This window comes from Aethalodelphis obliquidens, unplaced genomic scaffold (genome assembly GCF_003676395.1).
Source record: "Aethalodelphis obliquidens isolate GAN/ISIS:26980383/991018 unplaced genomic scaffold, ASM367639v1 scaffold48, whole genome shotgun sequence".
Taxonomy (NCBI): domain Eukaryota; kingdom Metazoa; phylum Chordata; class Mammalia; order Artiodactyla; family Delphinidae; genus Aethalodelphis; species Aethalodelphis obliquidens.
The window spans coordinates 2,636,849-2,654,067 of NW_020837992.1; the positions used below are offsets into that span (position 1 = coordinate 2,636,849).

The 17,219-nt window shown below is 39.7% G+C and overlaps 1 protein-coding gene across 2 annotated transcripts in view; it reads right to left on the reverse strand.

Moving 5' to 3' along the window:
* Positions 1-5,228: 5,228 nt before the first annotated feature.
* Positions 5,229-17,219, reverse strand: part of NUCKS1 (nuclear casein kinase and cyclin dependent kinase substrate 1) — a 30,638-nt gene continuing 18,647 nt past the window's right edge. Inside the window, exons 4-7 of one of the 2 annotated variants that reach the window (XM_027082769.1) lie at positions 15,826-15,881; positions 12,547-12,699; positions 11,632-11,778; positions 5,229-10,694 (exon numbers count right to left, since the gene is read on the reverse strand). In XM_027082769.1, the coding sequence (XP_026938570.1) occupies positions 10,495-10,694; positions 11,632-11,778; positions 12,547-12,699; positions 15,826-15,881 (556 nt within the window). In that variant the 3' untranslated portion in view covers positions 5,229-10,494. Of the gene's footprint in view, positions 10,695-11,631; positions 11,782-12,546; positions 12,700-15,825; positions 15,882-17,219 lie in introns of both variants that reach the window. The other variant, XM_027082768.1, reaches the window with a different exon arrangement.

A 17,219-nucleotide genomic window follows, 5' to 3' on the forward strand; every position in this document is an offset into this window, starting at 1 on the left:
TGTTGCGGAGCACAGGCTCCGGACGCGCAGTCTCAGCGGCCATGGCTCACGGGCCCAGCCGCTCCGCAGCATGTGGGATCTTCCCGGACCGGGGCACGGACCCGCGTCCCCTGCATCGTCAGACGGACTCTCAACCACTGCGCCACCTGGGAAGCCCTGTTACACTTTTTATACAGGTCACGTGCATTTCCTGGAGTAATCCCATTTTAAATATTTCACGCTTTAGTTCCTTAAACTATAAAAATATCACAGAAATGCTAATACTCTGAGATCCAGACTGTATCTTAGACTTTTTTCCTAATGAGGAGTAGGACAAAACTCTCCATCATACCACAGGTCCCAATTCTGGGTTCGGAATATAGTCACCATAATTTTCACTATTGAAAATGGCTGGCTAATTCAGAGGTGAACTCTAGAAGCAACAGATGTAGTAGGAACTCCCTTTTCTACTGTCTGGCATTAGGAGTGTGTCCGCGCTCGGACTTGGATCTCCCAGAGCAGGGCATCTGCTTCTCAGCGACTGCTCAGTGCTGTTGACTTTGGAGTGAGTGGCCCGTGAGCCAAATATTAGGTCTTATTACTTCACTTGAGGGCATGAGAAGAGAATGAGGGAAAGCAAGATGAGGAAAGGAGTGACCTGCTTTGTGATAACCCAAGAGTGGCCCATTGTGCAAGGTCTAGGGCAGCAAGCACTCTTTGACTAGGCACCGTGTATATCGTGCATACCTGAGGTCACAGCAGCATCGCCCTACAGTGGAGCTTTGGAGTCTAAGTTCTGCATTGGTCCAGGTTTAACAGGAAGTGCTATTTATCTTGTACTTGGGCTAACTGTGTGACTCTCTACAGGACAGCTGGTTCCCCAACCACTTCTAGGGCTATCTGGTTCATGTATAAACAATATATTTACCTCAGAAACACTAACGCCATAGAAACTGTTCATTCACAAAAATAAAAAAAAGGAAAAGAGAGATAGTGGTGTATTAGGTCAGAGGCAGGAGGAAAAGACCAAACAGGAGGAGCTTGGAGTTTGTAACTGAGATGTGGCATGCATTAGATATGAAGTTAGGTTACTGAAGCCCCAGATTATGTTCCAAGATCTAAACAGAATGTTAGCTGAGTCCTCTATGACTCCTAAAGACATTTAGTGTCTTTGAAAAGAGCTTTGCTATTTCATTCTTAACTACTTTAGATGTAAAACCATATTTTTTAAATGATCAGTACCTTATTCCATTAAGTCGTATTAGAGAACCAATTTATAGTCACAAAGTGAGGACCCAGTGTATGTGACTGTCTCTATACACTTTTTGGGTAAAGACAACTGTTTTACGATCTACTTTTTATTAATTATATCACTATACACATTGAGTTCATTGATGAGAATCAATTTTTTTTTTTTTTTTTTTTTTTTGCTGTACGCGGGCCTCTCACTCTTGTGGCTTCGCCCGCTGCGGAGCACAGGCTCCGGACGCGCAGGCTCAGCGGCCATGGCTCACGGGCCCAGCCGCTCCGCGGCACGTGGGATCTTCCCGGACCGGGGCACGAACCCGCGCCCCCTGCCTCAGCAGGCGGACTCTCAACCACTGCGCCACCAGGGAAGCCCGAGAATCAATTTTTATCACATAACCAATCATCTAGAGTTACCAAATTGTTATTTCCCCCAAATTTTAGGCCATCCATCGTTTTTCTTGTTCCAGTGACTTTCTACCTCCTTCAGAGCCTTACCTAACTCATCCGCCCTAATCTCATGTAGTCAGGAGAGCCTTATGTATTCTTGTTCCTAGTCAAGGTGGAAAAAGTATCATCCATTAGACACATTACATTCCACATTGGCCAAGGAAGTGGTCTCACACATTCTATTAACAGGGTTTTTGTGTGTGTGTATGCCTCTCTCTATATATATATGTATTCAACTTAATAGCTAAAACATTACCAATAATAATAATATATATGTGATCTTCCTTGATCTACTACTTATTCCTTAAAGATAGATTTTAAATTTTATTTTTAAATTAATTAGCTTATTTATTTTTGGCTGTGTTGGGTCTTCATTGCTGCACGCGGGCTTTCTCTAGTTGAGGCGAGCGGGGGCTACTCTGTTGTAGTGCGCGGGCTTCTCACTGCGGTGGCTTCTCTTGCTGCGGAGCACGGGCTCTAGGCACGCAGGCTTCAGTAGTTGTGGCACGCAGGCTCAGTAGTTGTGTCTCGATGGCTCTCGAGCGCAGGCTCAGTAGTTGTTGCGCACGGGCTTAGTTGCTCCAAGCCATGTGGGATCTTCCCAGGCCAGGGCTCGAACCCATGTCCCCTGCATGGGCAGGTGGATTCTTAACCACTGTGCCACCAGGGAAGCCCCCAAAGTTAGATTTTTAAACAAATCACTTCTGGGTGCCAACTTAGAGCTAAATCAAGGCAAACTATTACTTTTAACATTTTATATTATCATATTTTAAAGTAATTATTTTCTTTACTAGGATGTAAACTCTGGCTGCACTCTCATTCTCTGACCTCAGGATCAACACAGCATTTATTTCACTATATTTGTCCAGGACTTTAATATTGAAACAGGGGTTACACCCACGAGCAATGCTGATTTCTCCTCACGGTGGCCCAGCCAAAGCATCTCGAATGGGTATCTGTCCATTCTACTAAAATAATGGAGGGAAAGAGAAGCATGCCAGCCAGATAAAGGAACACAAGGTACCATGTTACCTTGAAAAGAAGTCTCAGTATTGCTGTACACGAACATGTTACCAGTGCTGCCTGTGCAAGAAATGAGGCTTTTGAGCTGGAGGGCAATTCCAAAAGGCAACACCTGTTTCCAAACGGGGCCAAGAGTTCACAGATGCATCTTTTTTTTAACATCTTTATTGGAGTATAATTGCTTTACAATGTTGTGTTAGTTTCTGCTGTATAACAAAGTGAAATCAGCTATACGTATACATATATCCCCATATCTCCTCCCTCTTGCGTCTCCCTCCCACCCTCCCTATCCCACCCCTCTAGGTGGTCACAAAACACAGAGCTGATCTCCCTGTGCTATGCAGCTACTTCCCACCAGCTATCTATTTTACGTTTTGTAGTGTATATATTGTCAATGCCACTCTCTCACTTCGTCCACAGATGCATTTTTGAAATCTCAACATACGCTTTCATCTTTTAGAACTGTTAAAAGGGAACAACACAAGCAGACAGATGTGCACGAATCGAGATCCTATTTTTGCACTTGAAATCAGAAAATATTGCTGCTGCATACACTAGGATGATAAGTGGGCACACTGATCACAGAACATCTCTAACCCAAGCAGGTGGTAGAGTGTCCCGATAACCTGTGGTCGCTGAGCCCAGGAGTCGGTATCTAAAGATGAGATGGGGTAAGCAATGGTCCCAGTAGCTAAGTATATGAAGGACAAATACCGCCCTCTACTGGCAAAGGATAAGGGCGGTGCAGTCAAGATGACATATTTTCCTCTGTATAGCCATTACCTTAAAACATAATCAAAAATAAAAAGAAATGAAAGCTTTTACATAAGTTGAAGCTTCGTATGCAGGGACCACAGGGATTTTCAAGTAAATTTAAGTATTTAATGAGAAATTTTCGTATCTCATTGAAAAGACATTTTTCCCATTAAATCTTTGATGTAACTCATTGGACTGGTTCAAGTATCACTGTTACTTAGTGATACTGAACAACAGCAATATGTTCAAAAGTTTATTATCAGTAGGAAGCCCCAAGGGACGCATTTACATAAGATAATGGGAGCTGGTTTTAGAACAGCTGTGACAATTTAAAGAACGACCTGATTCAAGCCTTGTACCACATACTAGCCACGTCAAATCACATCCTGAGCCAGTTTATTTTCTACAGAATTGGAGGAACAACACCTGAGCAGTCACAGTTGCTGGGAAAACTGAGTAAGGTACTATGTAAATAAAAAAGCTTCATAAACTGCAAAGTGCTGTACAGCTACAGTGTTAAGTTACTGTAGAGTAATGCTCATGGATAGGAGTCGAGTGAGGGAGTTCTGAATGGTTTTTTACCAAACCCAACCTCTATGAGTCTGTTTGTCTACCTGATGGTTTTTTTCTTTTTTTAAATTTACTTTTTACTTTCTTTTTGGCTGAGTTCGGTCTTTGTTGCTGAGCGCGGGCTTTCTCTAGTTGCAGCGAGCAGGGGCTACTCTTCGTTGCAGTGCACGGGCCTCTCATTGCGGTGGCTTCTCTTGTTGCGGAGCACGGCTCTAGGCACGCAGGTTTCAGTAGTTGTGGCTCGCGAGCTCTAGAGCGCAGGCTCAGTAGTTGTGGTACATGGGCTTAGCTGCTCCACAGCATGTGGGATCTTCCCGTACCAGGGCTTGAACCCATGTCTCCTGCATTGGCAGGCGGATTCTTAACCACTGCGCCACCAGGGAAGCCCTACCTGATGGTTTTTGAAGTCCTTTAAACCAGACTCTATTTCTTCAGCATTGTACTGAAACAGAAATTTGATAATGTTAATCATAAAACACCTGAAGATTATGAGGAAAAGTGGCTGGTTAACGTTCTTCTGAAGTAAACTTTGACCTGGGACAAACAACAATGTAAGAAATAAATGCCAAGTTAGCTAGTCACTAAAGGGTAACAGCATGCAAAAAGCACTCAATTTCAAAGCCAAGGTGAGTTTGTATGTTAATTACAATATTCAGATGACAAGGCAAGAATGTAAACAAGGGGAAAGGTTGAAAAGGATAAAATCCCTAATAGCTACAGTATCTTGTACCATATTCTCCATCTAAGAGATAATACTTAACTATAAATTGCAAGATAGTGTAGTTTTTATAGGTATTTGAAATTGAACGCAGATGTCTGTTTTATGAGTCTAAATACTATCCTTTATTATATGTGATTATTTAAAGAATTTTTCCCTCCATAAGACTTCATAACCTGGACATGAACACAAGAAGCAACGCTAACTAGGGATCCTCATGCACCAAGCCCAGTGCTCCCTTGATTAATCAAGTTAACGAATATACTGCCTCTCTTCATTCCTTACTCCGAAGTACTAATTAAGACAAGGCATACTTTTGTTACCAGCACCAGTGACGGTCACTGCTAATTTCTAAAGAATTCATTCAGATGGTGGGTTCCCCCTAAAGTCAGGCTGGACTGGGAGCTGACAGACCAAGGTGATCAGCTGTATAGTAAGTCAGTGTATTTGCTTCAGAGTATTACAAGAAGTACACAGAGCACGCATCTGGGTTACAAAAGCCCTTTTATAAAGCCATTTTTAAACAAAACAAAAAAAAGTTTACAAAAGAAAAAAAGATACAGAAAAAGAATAACTTGCTTCATGTGTCCCAAAAAGAGAAAAAAATAAAAGGGACAATGCCAACATGCTCAACAATAAAGGGTTCTTTTTCTTATTTTTTAATACAAAATACAAGCAAAGGATACACATACTTAAAACAGAGCTCAGGAACAGACACGCAGTCCTGGAAACCCTTCAATAAGAGAAAGCAGGAATTTGTTTTTTTCTTTGTCTATGTAGATACATACAGAGACTGGGATATGTAAAAAGTATCACAAAAGACCATCACACAAGTCTACCAATGCATGTTGCATCTATAATTCACGAACATGGTCAACAAAATCATGTTCACTTCAACCCCTTTTCATTTAAATTAAAAAAATTTTTTTTTTAAATAAAGTGGTTACATTCAAACTTTAACTTCCTTAGTACCATGCTGCAGATTTCAGCACTGTTAAGGTATTGCAAGAATGCCCAACCCTCGGTGTCTGATCACATGTACCCAGCAACACTGCAGTATTAAGGGATGCCCTGGTCTCAGCCCAAGGACAATTAAATACATTTAAGCAGGTTTTTCTCTTTTACCCTTCCTGCTCAGAACGTAAAAGGTTAAGGACTACAATTAAGGAAGACTGGGAATTTTAGAGCTGGCAAAATGGAGTCTGAAAGATGAATTAAGATGAACAATTACTGAGAACCTGGCTGCTGCTTAACCTGGCAAGTCTTAAGTCTTTCCTTCAACCTTGAGGGAATCAGGTGTAGAAGGTTTGCTGCAACATGTTCTTGGTAAACAAACTAAGTAGAGCTCTTATTTACAAATCTTGTAACAAATAATTCTGGAGGAAAAGAAGAAAAGAATTCACTAATTTCCAGAAGACAAAGGTTTAACTGCCAGACATGTAACAAACACACACTCACACACACACACCCACACAATACTTCAGGGGTTTTTATACAAGTTATTTAGGGCATAAGCTGAGTACTATACCCCTACACCCCACCAAAAAAGAACAACAAAAAAAATCCCAATTTTACCCTCCCCCCATAATCTAGAAAACCCTCCCTTCACCCCTGATGTACAAAGTGTATGCACAATGGTGGCATTCCACCAGCCACAAAGCATGCTCAAACAGATGTCACCAGTTCAGTCACTCCATTGGCATGGCAACAGGCAGGTTTACAAGATTTTTCCCAATAGTGGTTAATACACAGCACCACTGTGAATTCTGTGAATTAGGCTTTGAAAAAAAGTGTAATTTAGGGATTTGGGACTCAAAAAGACTCATTTTGTATCAAGCTTATCTCAAGAAAAAGGGAAAATGAGTTGCACATTGAAATTTGGCTCTGGGTAGTTTGATATCCCAATATTCAAATAAACTAATTCCCTTTTCAAATAAATCCAGCTCCATGCACAGAGAAAAGGACAACTCTCCAACCTCAAGAGCTATCCCGTGACAGAAAGCGCCACTCCTTCTAAGTATCTGTCTCTATGCCATAAAAACCACAGGCCAGGTTTCTTCCTTTCCAAACTCCTAAAGTGATAGTTTCTTCTCCTCAGCATAGCTCCTGGCGATGCAGGCACAGAAAGAACTGCTCAAATCAAAACTCCCTTTCTTCATAAAAGCCACAACGGCCACATGACCTTTAATAAAGCTTTCCCTGTTGCTCCTGCCTTTCTAACACTCTCAAAACATCTCCTAGGGAAAGGGAAAAAGCACTATTCCCTCTCCTCAACCACTACTCTAAAAGCCACTTGTTATTGAATGTTCATGGATTAAAAAAAAATAAAACGTTAAAGAAAAAGTGTCAAGTTCAGTTTAGTTGATCATATCCACAAGAATGTCAAAAACTACTGGATTGTAACCTCAAATTCCACTCTTGATTAGTTACCTGTAAGAAAATGCTATGTGAACCAGTACCAAGAGTAAGTATTGAACTGAGGGTTGAACCTGGAGCAAACCAGTTATTGTGAGGAAAAAAAAAAGCATCAAAGCTCCAACATGGGAAATCAACTACTATTCTTCCAGATTTAAAGATTTTTCACTCACTACCTCCATAAAGGAGGACACAGCCATTAATTTTCCTACATGGACTCAACAGGGCATGGAGAGATGAAAGGGAGAGATGTGTTAGAAAGCAGGACAGATATACCATTACTGAAATTAAAATGTATCCTTTGGGCCCACTCCATTGATTATAATCTGAGGTGGGGAAGGCTAAAAGCAGCAGCAGGCTACAAATAGATTTAATAAGATGGAAGCTACCCATTTCTGGGGGTGTGTGGTGTGTGTGTGTGTGGTGTGTGTGTGTGCGTGTGCGTGCGTGTTGGGGAGGTCTGAAAAAAAGAATCTTAAGAACTAGAACGTAGTGTCAGTTAGCATAGCTGCCGAAATCCATGTTCCAGAGGTAAACCTAACAGAGCTAACATAGAGAATTGAGATAATACAAACAAGCACGTTCAAAGTGAATGTCCCACTTCCTGAGCACTGCAAGACAGTGAATGCTACTGCCACCTCACCATAGGCACACTAGAGAAAGAGGGCATTTAGTCAAGGGTGGTGCCAATGGCCAGTCGCTATCAGCTTATCGCTTGTAACCTGTTCTGACATCACTATCAAGCCTGACTACTGAGCACCTGTTTCCAGTTGAGACACCACAACTGTCCTATTGGCATGCATGATTTGAGGGGAAGACCAGAGTGTTTTAAATCATTAGCAAAAAGTGGAGAAAACAAAGGTCATTCAGAGCCTGTCTTTCTTGGGGACACAGATCCTTTGTCCAGTCTATTAGAAATATATAATACATTTTTCAATCTCGTGAATTAATCTTTAAAAAAGGGATCCCAAACAAAAAGCCCAACCAAACGCACACAAATAACCTAGAAGATGTGATTACCCCTAAAGGATGTGCATATATCACAGAGATGTTAGTGCAGATTAATATATTACAGAGACTGTGTTACATAAAATACCAAGGCTAAAGTTTTAAAAGACACTTGCCCCCAATCTTCACGAAATATAATCTAAGGAAAGCACAAATGTTACTAGGAATGTAAGACTCAAAGTTATAAACCCCTACAAATAGAAGTGCATGGTGGAAACACTGATAGGTTTTTTCAGTACGTGAACACAAACCTTCTTGTTAAAATACCTGAACAAACCCATATAGCAAACAGAATAATCTTTAACACCTCATTACAAAGTTCACAACTATAAAGTTAACCTTCATGAACGATAATAATCCAATTGCTACTTAATGTTCAAGTTTTACATTTTTGGCCGAGTACTAAAATCTCCAAATTCATTCTTTAACACGCATAGTGCAACAGTGAAATGACTCTCTGCCACTGGGAGCTTTCTTAAAAAAAAAAAAAAAAAAAAATCACAGAATAAGGATATTCCTTACACTGTCTTAAAAATCAGAGTAAAAATATTCCTTAAATAACCTTTGTTCTATGAACATCTGTAAGAACCAGGTTGTATGAGAGAAAACTATGCTGTAACTCAATAGGTAAAAGAAAACTGCGTCGTAAATATTGAGGAAGCAAATCTAGATAAAAAGGCAGAGGTTAAATTTCACTAATTTTTCGACTTATTAGCACACTAAGACCCCCTAAACCTTGTTCCCATTAGCTCATGGTACCAGAATGTGGAGGAGCAAACCTACAGATCTGTCTTGTGACTGCCTTCATAAGGCATGTAACAAGGCTGTTATCAACTACACACAGACCTCCTGAATACATGGTTTCTCCAGCCCCTCAGAGCCCCTTAAACTCCTGCTTTAAGCAACATGAGCAGTGAGCAAGGGCACCAGTAAAAAGATAACTGCTGACTGAATAGTGTTGGAGCAGCATTTAACACACTCCCGTCAAGCACAGGATGTAATGTAAGTGAAGAACAGAGCCAGGAGAACTCATGTCCTAGAGCAGGGCTGGTAGACATTAGTGGTGGGGCTGTGCAGTAGTGTCCTATGTCCTAGCAGGAATCCAAGAGATGACTTCATACCATGTTTCTACGAAGAAATGGGAAGACAGGGGTATGAAAAGGAAAACGCTCTATCCCCAGATAAAAAGAGAGTATGGTTCATGGGATCTGAATGCACATTTATGGCATACAAGAATTTCAATTCTCTGTTTTCATAAAGCAAAAATGTCAAGTCTTTGTGATTGAGTTTCACATTAACTGGTACTTTATTTGCTTAAAACCTAAACATTGTCAGTTTGAGAAGAAATCCACTGTGATATATAGATCTCCCCATTTAAATTCTAGGGTTTCTTCTTTTGATCCTTGGTAAAATTTTATCCAAGAAACAGAATAGATACATATATATATTTTAAAACATGAACCATTAGAGAATGAAATAGAAAATCAAGAAAGATTTAAGTTTTGGCGGCCCTTGCTTTTTTTTTTTTTTTTAAAGTTCCTTAAAGACTGTAGCAGGATAAAGGATCACTGGCTCCGAGTCTCTTAGAGATAACAAGTGATGAAATTAAAAAAAAAAAATAACCCACACCCTCAAACAAGGTCAGGTAACCTCAATTCCCTGTGCTGCCCCAAGATAAAAAAACATGAATACTTTTAGTAACAATTCTGAATTCATCTTTATCTCCTACCTACCCCATCAGTGGAAGTTTAAAGTCATGATTTTTCTAGACATCCATATTTTTGTATATAGAATATAAACTTGTATTAGATGACAACTGTTTTCTTAAAAAGTTCAGGTAGAGAAACAATCATTTTTAACTAAAACCTTCTATGTTTTCTGATTACTGTTTAACTTGCTACCATTTAGCAAAAAGCAAAATTTCCATAGTGTTCACCTCAAATCTTATTGCTTTACAACTGTGGCATACCCTCCATTAAAAATAAAAAGATGAAGCAGTCAATCCAGTGATTAATTTAACATGGCTTTCATTGGGAAAGAGGGGGAGGGAAAAGAGGGGGTCGTGACAAAGAGACCCATAGACAAAAAAGGTAAATTAAACATACAATGGTTTTCTTAAAAAAAAAAAAAAAAAAAAAAAGGAAAGAAAAAGAAAATGTTATTTTCAACAAAAGGAAAAAAAAAAAGCATTGAAAGCCCATGAGTCAAGCCATAGCCAAAACCATATTCTATCTTAAGTAGGTTTTCTTTTTTTTTTCCCTCTTTTTTTCTTTTTTCTCTTTTTTTTCTCTTTTTTTTTAATAAAATCTCTCCCCAAACCATCATCACTTTTAATCCTCCCCAGACTGGGCTTCATCTTCAGACCCTTCATCCCCAGATTTCTCAGGTGGAGGGCTTGCAGATGTTTTCTTTTCAGGAGGGCTTTCTGGTTCCTCGTCGTCTTCTTTGGGAGAAGGAGTCTTTTCCTTTGATGCCTTTGAAGCTGTGGGGCGACCCACTTTCCCTTTGCCTTTCACAGGGCTTGGCGTCACTGAAAGAAGAAAAATACCAATTTGGGGAAGGGAAGAAAGTATCTTTAACGAAATCAGCTACTAAAGAAAATAATCTGTAAGAAAAAAAATCTATAAAGACAACACCCTAACTTACTAAAAATGAAGGTGGGTACAGGTTTCCCAACCCTTTTAACCAACACTGTAATGTTATGTTAGCAGTAATGTTTACAATAGAGAAACAGGATGCTATAGAAACTGCACATCATCCTTAGTGGCTTGTGAAACTAAAAATTGTTTATGTTTAAAACTTGGGTGAAGAAGAGGGGATGCAACTTAACCTGAATAGAAACTAAAGCCATCAAATAACTTTTAACAGTTCCATCATTACTAACAGTAAGACATGATGAGTAAAAGTTCTATTTGCTAGAATAAAGAAAAAGCAAATCCAGCTTTCTGATTTGATCACAAACTAGCTTCAAATAGGAGAACACCTGGTAGGAACCACAAGGGCCTAAAGAAAATGAATCTTTGCTGTCAAGTGTGGTTTTATTTTGCTAGCACAGAGGATGGTGTAGGAATCAGAACACAGAACTTAAATGTATTACTGTAGGTGTGTATTTTCACAATTTCAAGTCTTTACTAGCTGCTGGGATTGTGATATCAGTGGGGGAAAAGGGCAGTAACAGCTATGCTGGTGGGGTGTTTCTACCACTGTACCTGACACTAATAGGTCATTCCCAAATCTTGCCTCTCGTATGGCAGTAGTTGAAGACCAGGGCTAAGCCACCAGAATTTCAGAGGGGCTGGAGTCCTAATTAATAAATAAGTGATACTTCCAGGTATAGAACACAGGATCCTTTTATTTTTGTTAAGTACGTGGCCAATGCCAAGCCCTAATGAAGAACTTCTGTAGAGGTTTATTGGTTCTTCACATTTTTCAAAGCAGTAATTTAATCTGACTTCTGCAGAGCTCACCTGTGGCCTTTAGCCTGGGTTTGGGCATTTTCTTTTCTTTTCTCTCAGGTTTGGACTTCTTAACCATCTTTTTGTTTTTCTTTTTTGAACTGCCATAGTCACTATCATCATCGTCTTCCATTAGGAAATCCTCATCACTGCCGGAATCTTCTGAGAGGAAAGAAGAATTTCAACGTCCAACTTAATGTATACAGCCTTCCAAGTGAACAAAGGGAGAGAGTGCTAAGAATGGAGAATGGATTTGGAAGTCAAACACTCTTGGATTCTATTTGCAGATACTACCAATCTGGTTGGAGCTGTCACTGGCCCCACCTGTAAAATGGTTTAGCACGCACCATGAGGGTTACATGACTGGCTTGTTTGAAGAGTACGTTGAAAACAGGAAAAGATAAGACTTAATCTGGATAAAAACTGAAGCCATCAAGTAACTTTTGGTAGTTCCATCACTCCTATATAGTCCTGATGAGACCAGGGAAATGAAACAACTGATTTGGTGTGTTTGGCCCAAGTATAAACAAATGAAGTAAGAAAACTACATACAAAGCAGATATACATGTAATTAATTAATCTGAGTAACCTGTGAAACATCTAAATTTAGTTAACACCTTTTTTTGCAAGGAGAGGTCTACACCCTTCTCCACCAAGCCAAAATACAAATCTTAATCACAACACCCGCCATGTAACTGTTAGTCTAACAACTGTTCACTCAGTATCTGACTAGAAATGATGGACATAACGATCATGAGAATCTCTGAACCTTTTAAAATATACACAGATATCAAAACAGTCATCTCTTTTAATAGTTAGTATCTAATTTAAGCAACTGATTTTAACCCTGAGCATCCACAAAAATGTGGAAGTAATCGAGGTCACAAACTACAACCATGACCAAAGTAACAAGGCAGCTTTACGTACTCTCCTGGAATGGCACCTCATCCTCTTCTTCTTGTTCTTCTTCACTGCCCACATCTTCCATGAGCATCTCCCTCTGTTTAGAGGCTGCTTTAGAGGCTGCCTGCCGTTGCTGGCGCACATTTTTATGATCTTCTTTTTCATCTTCACTGTCCTCTGCAATATCCAAGTAATAATGCAATGATCAAAGAGTTATGGGTTTGACAGCTGACTAGAAAAGCCGACATGAGATATAACCTGCAGCTTTATTTCATTCAAAAAGGGTAAATTTTATCCCTAAAAATTTCTACAAAATACACAAAAGAGCTAAAATTCAAAGAATGAGCTTGAATAAGACTGTGCACCCACTAGCACATATGAAATAACTTAGGCATGTAGTTCTAAGTAATAATAAAGCTGAATTAAGGTGTGAGCACATGTTTCCTATAACATACTTTAAACTTGTATCATTGCTTTGCCCTGAAATTCGCAATCACATTCAAACCTATCTACACAGTTTTTAGAAACTAGTTAGAAAAATATTTTTAAATAGTAGAACAGGGGAAGATTGTCTTCCAATGATATTTATTCTAAGATATAAAACATACAGAATCTAAAATAATGCCAAACTACTATCCCTTTTCAATGAATGAGGTGTGGCCATTTCAGTTTAGAGGAGATTGAGGGAAATCTTTAAAACACATATTAAAATCAATTAGATCTCAATACAATTTTATAAAAAAATTACTTTCATATACTATAGTTTATTAATTAAAAGTTCTTTTCAACACACAGTTGTGGTTGTGCATAAATCTGGTTAAACAACAGGATGCCAGCCTACTGGCTCTAGACCAAGTTATATTTTTATTAGTCTCTACCTACAGCCCTTCTCCTGGACTCTGAGGCTCCCTTATTCTGTTAAGGTTTAGCTGTTACTCTTCCAGAAACACTCGAGTCTTATAAGCTTTGCCATGGTCAGTGTTCAAGTCATCACTTTCACTACCCAAAACCTCACCTGAAGACAAATAGACACACGGAACGGAACTGACTTCGGTAGACTCAAAACTAAACGCACCTCACAGGAGCTTAACACCAGTACAGAGTTATTCATCTTGAATTGCTCAAATGCTTACAAATGTAAGAGATTCAAATTAGGATTCACAAGGCAGATGAATAAAAGTGTACGTTACATTATCACAACAGCACTAGTGCAAAAGGTTAATATAATTTATTTTCAGACAATTAGCAGACTTGAGAAAAAAACGAACGCAAAATAGCTCAGTGGAGTGAATCCAGTGGAACTCTGTCTACCCTCGCTACATATTAGCTAAATAGCAGTCTCATTTTTTTTTTTAAAATGTCGGTTCATTGGTTTGTTTATTTATTTATTTTTGGCTGTGTTGGGTCCCCATTTCTGTGCGAGGGCTTTCTCCAGTTGTGGCAAGCGGGGGCCACTCTTCATCACGGTGCGCGGGCCTCTCACTGTCGCGGCCTCTCTTGTTGCGGAGCATAGGCTCCAGACACGCAGGCTCAGTAGTTGTGGCTCACGGGCCTAGCCACTCTGTGGCATGTGGGATCTTCCCAGACGAGGGCTCGAACCCGTGTCCCCTGCATCAGCAGGCAGGTTCTCAAGCACTGCGCCACCAGGGAAGCCCAGCAGTCTCATTTAAAGGCGGATCCAGGAAGGCAAAAGCAGGGGAATATAGACCACAACTAAAATGGTTGGGAGCAAGATGGGATAAACTCTCAATTCTTTTAAGAGTTACATTTTAAAAAATAAATACCAATGAGTAATCAGGATTTAACATTTAATTTAGTCAGTTCCTCATTAATTCTTTTTTTTTTTTGCGGTACGCAGGCCTCTCACTGTTGTGGCCTCTCCCGTTGCGGAGCACAGGCTCTAGACGCACAGGCTCAGCAGCCATGGCTCACGGGCCCAGCCGCTCCACGGTATGTGGGATCTTCCCGGACTGGGGCACGAACCTGTGTCCCCTGCATTGGCAGGCGGACTCCCAACCACTGCGCCATCAGAGAAGCCCCTCATTAATTCTTTTAATTTAGAATTCTTACAAAAAAACTTTCTCTGTGGCTACTGTTTCAAAGGTCTACTTCCCAGCTAAAAAGAGTCAGATTGAAACTAATCGTTGTTTGCTTTCCAACCTGGAGTCATCACTCCCCCTTATTCTTACTATTCTATTTAGTTTGATATCTTTTATTTGTTCATGTAAATGGTTTTCAATTTTGACTATGCATGAGAATAATCTGTAAATACTTATACAAAACAAAGCCCCAACATCCCACCTAGACCTTACTGAATGAGAAGTCCTGGGATGGGATGGATATTAAGTACATTATAAAAACTTTCATATCAGATTTCCCTGGTGGCGCAGTGGTTAAGAATCCGCCTGCCAATGCAGGGGACACGGGTTCAAGCCCTGGTCCGGGAAAATCCCACACACCACGGAGCAACTAAGCCGGTGTGCCACAACTACTGAGCCTGTGTGCCACAACTACTGAGGCTTGCGCGCCTACAGCCTGTGCTCCGCAACAGGAGAAGCCACTGCAGTGAGAAGCCCACACTCGGCAGCGAAGAGATGCCCCCTCAACTAGAGAAAGCCCGCGTGCAGCAATGAAGGCCCAATGCAGCCAAAAATAAATAAATAAATAAATTAGAAAAACCAAAAAAACAAAGAAACCTTCATAGGGACTTCCCTGGTGGTCCAGCGCTTAAGACTCTGCACTCCCAATCCAGGGGGCCCGGGTTTGATCCCTAGTCAGGGAACTAGATCCCACACGCTGCAATGAAGATCCTGCACGCGGCAATACAACTAAGACCTGGCGCAGCCAAATAAATAAAAAATTTTTTTTTTTTTTGAAACCTACAAACAGGGCTTCCCTGGTGGCGCAGTGGTTGAGAGTCCGCCTGCCGATGCAGGGGACACGGGTTCATGCCCCGGTCCGGGAAGATCCCACATGCCGCAGAGCGGCTAGGCCGCTGAGCCTGCGCTCCGCAACGGGAGAGGCCACAGCAGTGAGAGGCCCGCATACCGCAAAAAAAAAAACTAAAAACAAAACCTACAAACAAAATAAAACAAAAAACAAAACAAACCTCCTTCATAGGAAACTGCAATAAGCCACCAGGATTGAGAACCACTGTGAGCTCTTTGAAGATGAAAACACATAATGTTTGTAATGCAGCATTTACCACAGAGTCTGGCATTATAATAAAACCACTTATTAAAATGCCCAATAAATAAATATATAAATAGAATTACACCTATTACATTAAAAATTCTTTACTACCTGCTGAGTGAGAATCATCCTTCTTGGTCTTCACATCTTTTTCTTCTGAGTCCTCACTGTAAGCGGAAGGGGGAAAAGATTAAAAATCTTAGATCAAAATCCAAGTGAACGTAAATCTCTGGTATCTGACTGGAGAAGAACGCCGAAGAAAACCTCTTTTATACATAAAATATTCAAACAGATGCTGAGGAGTGGAACTGCTTGCTTGCATTATTTCCCTACTTCATAGGAATGCTGGTGATTAAGAACAATTTTATCTACTTTTAGAAAACACTGCTCCCTCTGAAGACCCAAAGGAAAAAAAGAAGGTATCTCAACACAGGCTAAAAACTTTTCACCTATGGATAAGACCTGGTTCAGGAGAACATTTACTAAGAAAAATTTTTTGTTGTCAGAGGCAAAGTATGAATATACTGAAAATAAATTATATAATGTATCAATGGTGGTAAAGTAGGCAAGTAAATGGATAGCCCCAAATATAGATGTAGAAAACACCTTTATAATTATTAAAGGAAACTGGAGTTTAGTTATATAAATTACAATATGCCTTAAAAAATTATCTAAAACAAAATGAAAACAAATCAATTAATTACCTCCTAATATTAATATTTAGGATCCAATATTTCTATACATCAGAAACCTCAACACATAGGCCTGCCTTGTATCATGGAGAAAATAAAAGCTAGCTAAAGGTCACTGCAGAGTAAAATAAGAAGTTAACGAGCTTCAATGAAAAGTTTTATAAAATAACTTTTTAGGTCACAAAGATGCACATTTTATATCTTCACAAATCTTAAATTGGAAATCTGGGTTCTAGAGTTCTGTCTTTGTCATGAATTATTTAGTTGTATCATCTTAGGCAAATCACTTGTACTCTTCAGCGCTAAAATTTTATGATTCCATGAGAAATCCTGACAAACAAAAAAAGAAAGTCACATAAAAGTTGATAGCTTTCTTTTCTCAAACAGCAGATCCTGTAAATCTCTTTTGGTATTCCTGTAATTTAGACCACACTCAAATGACCACCTATTGAACCCAAGATTCCTAAGCAAAAAGAAAAACCGAACACATTTCTTTACTAAGTAATCTGATCCAAATATACTATAATTCTGAAACCTATGACTGTTCTATATAAATATCTTATGCAAAGTAAGCATTTAATTCACAAGTCTATTACAATGATGAAGAACGGTATCATTTCCTCTAGTTCTTTTATTATTGAGTTTATAGAGACCATTAATCCTTGAGCACCATTACAGTGAAGTCAAGTAAAAGCTAAACGTTTAAGTAGAGACCAACACAAAAAGCAACATAATATTGGTCTAAGGGAATAAACGTACAAGGCACTTAATACAAATGGCAACAAAAGCTATATTTATTTCAACCATTCCTGG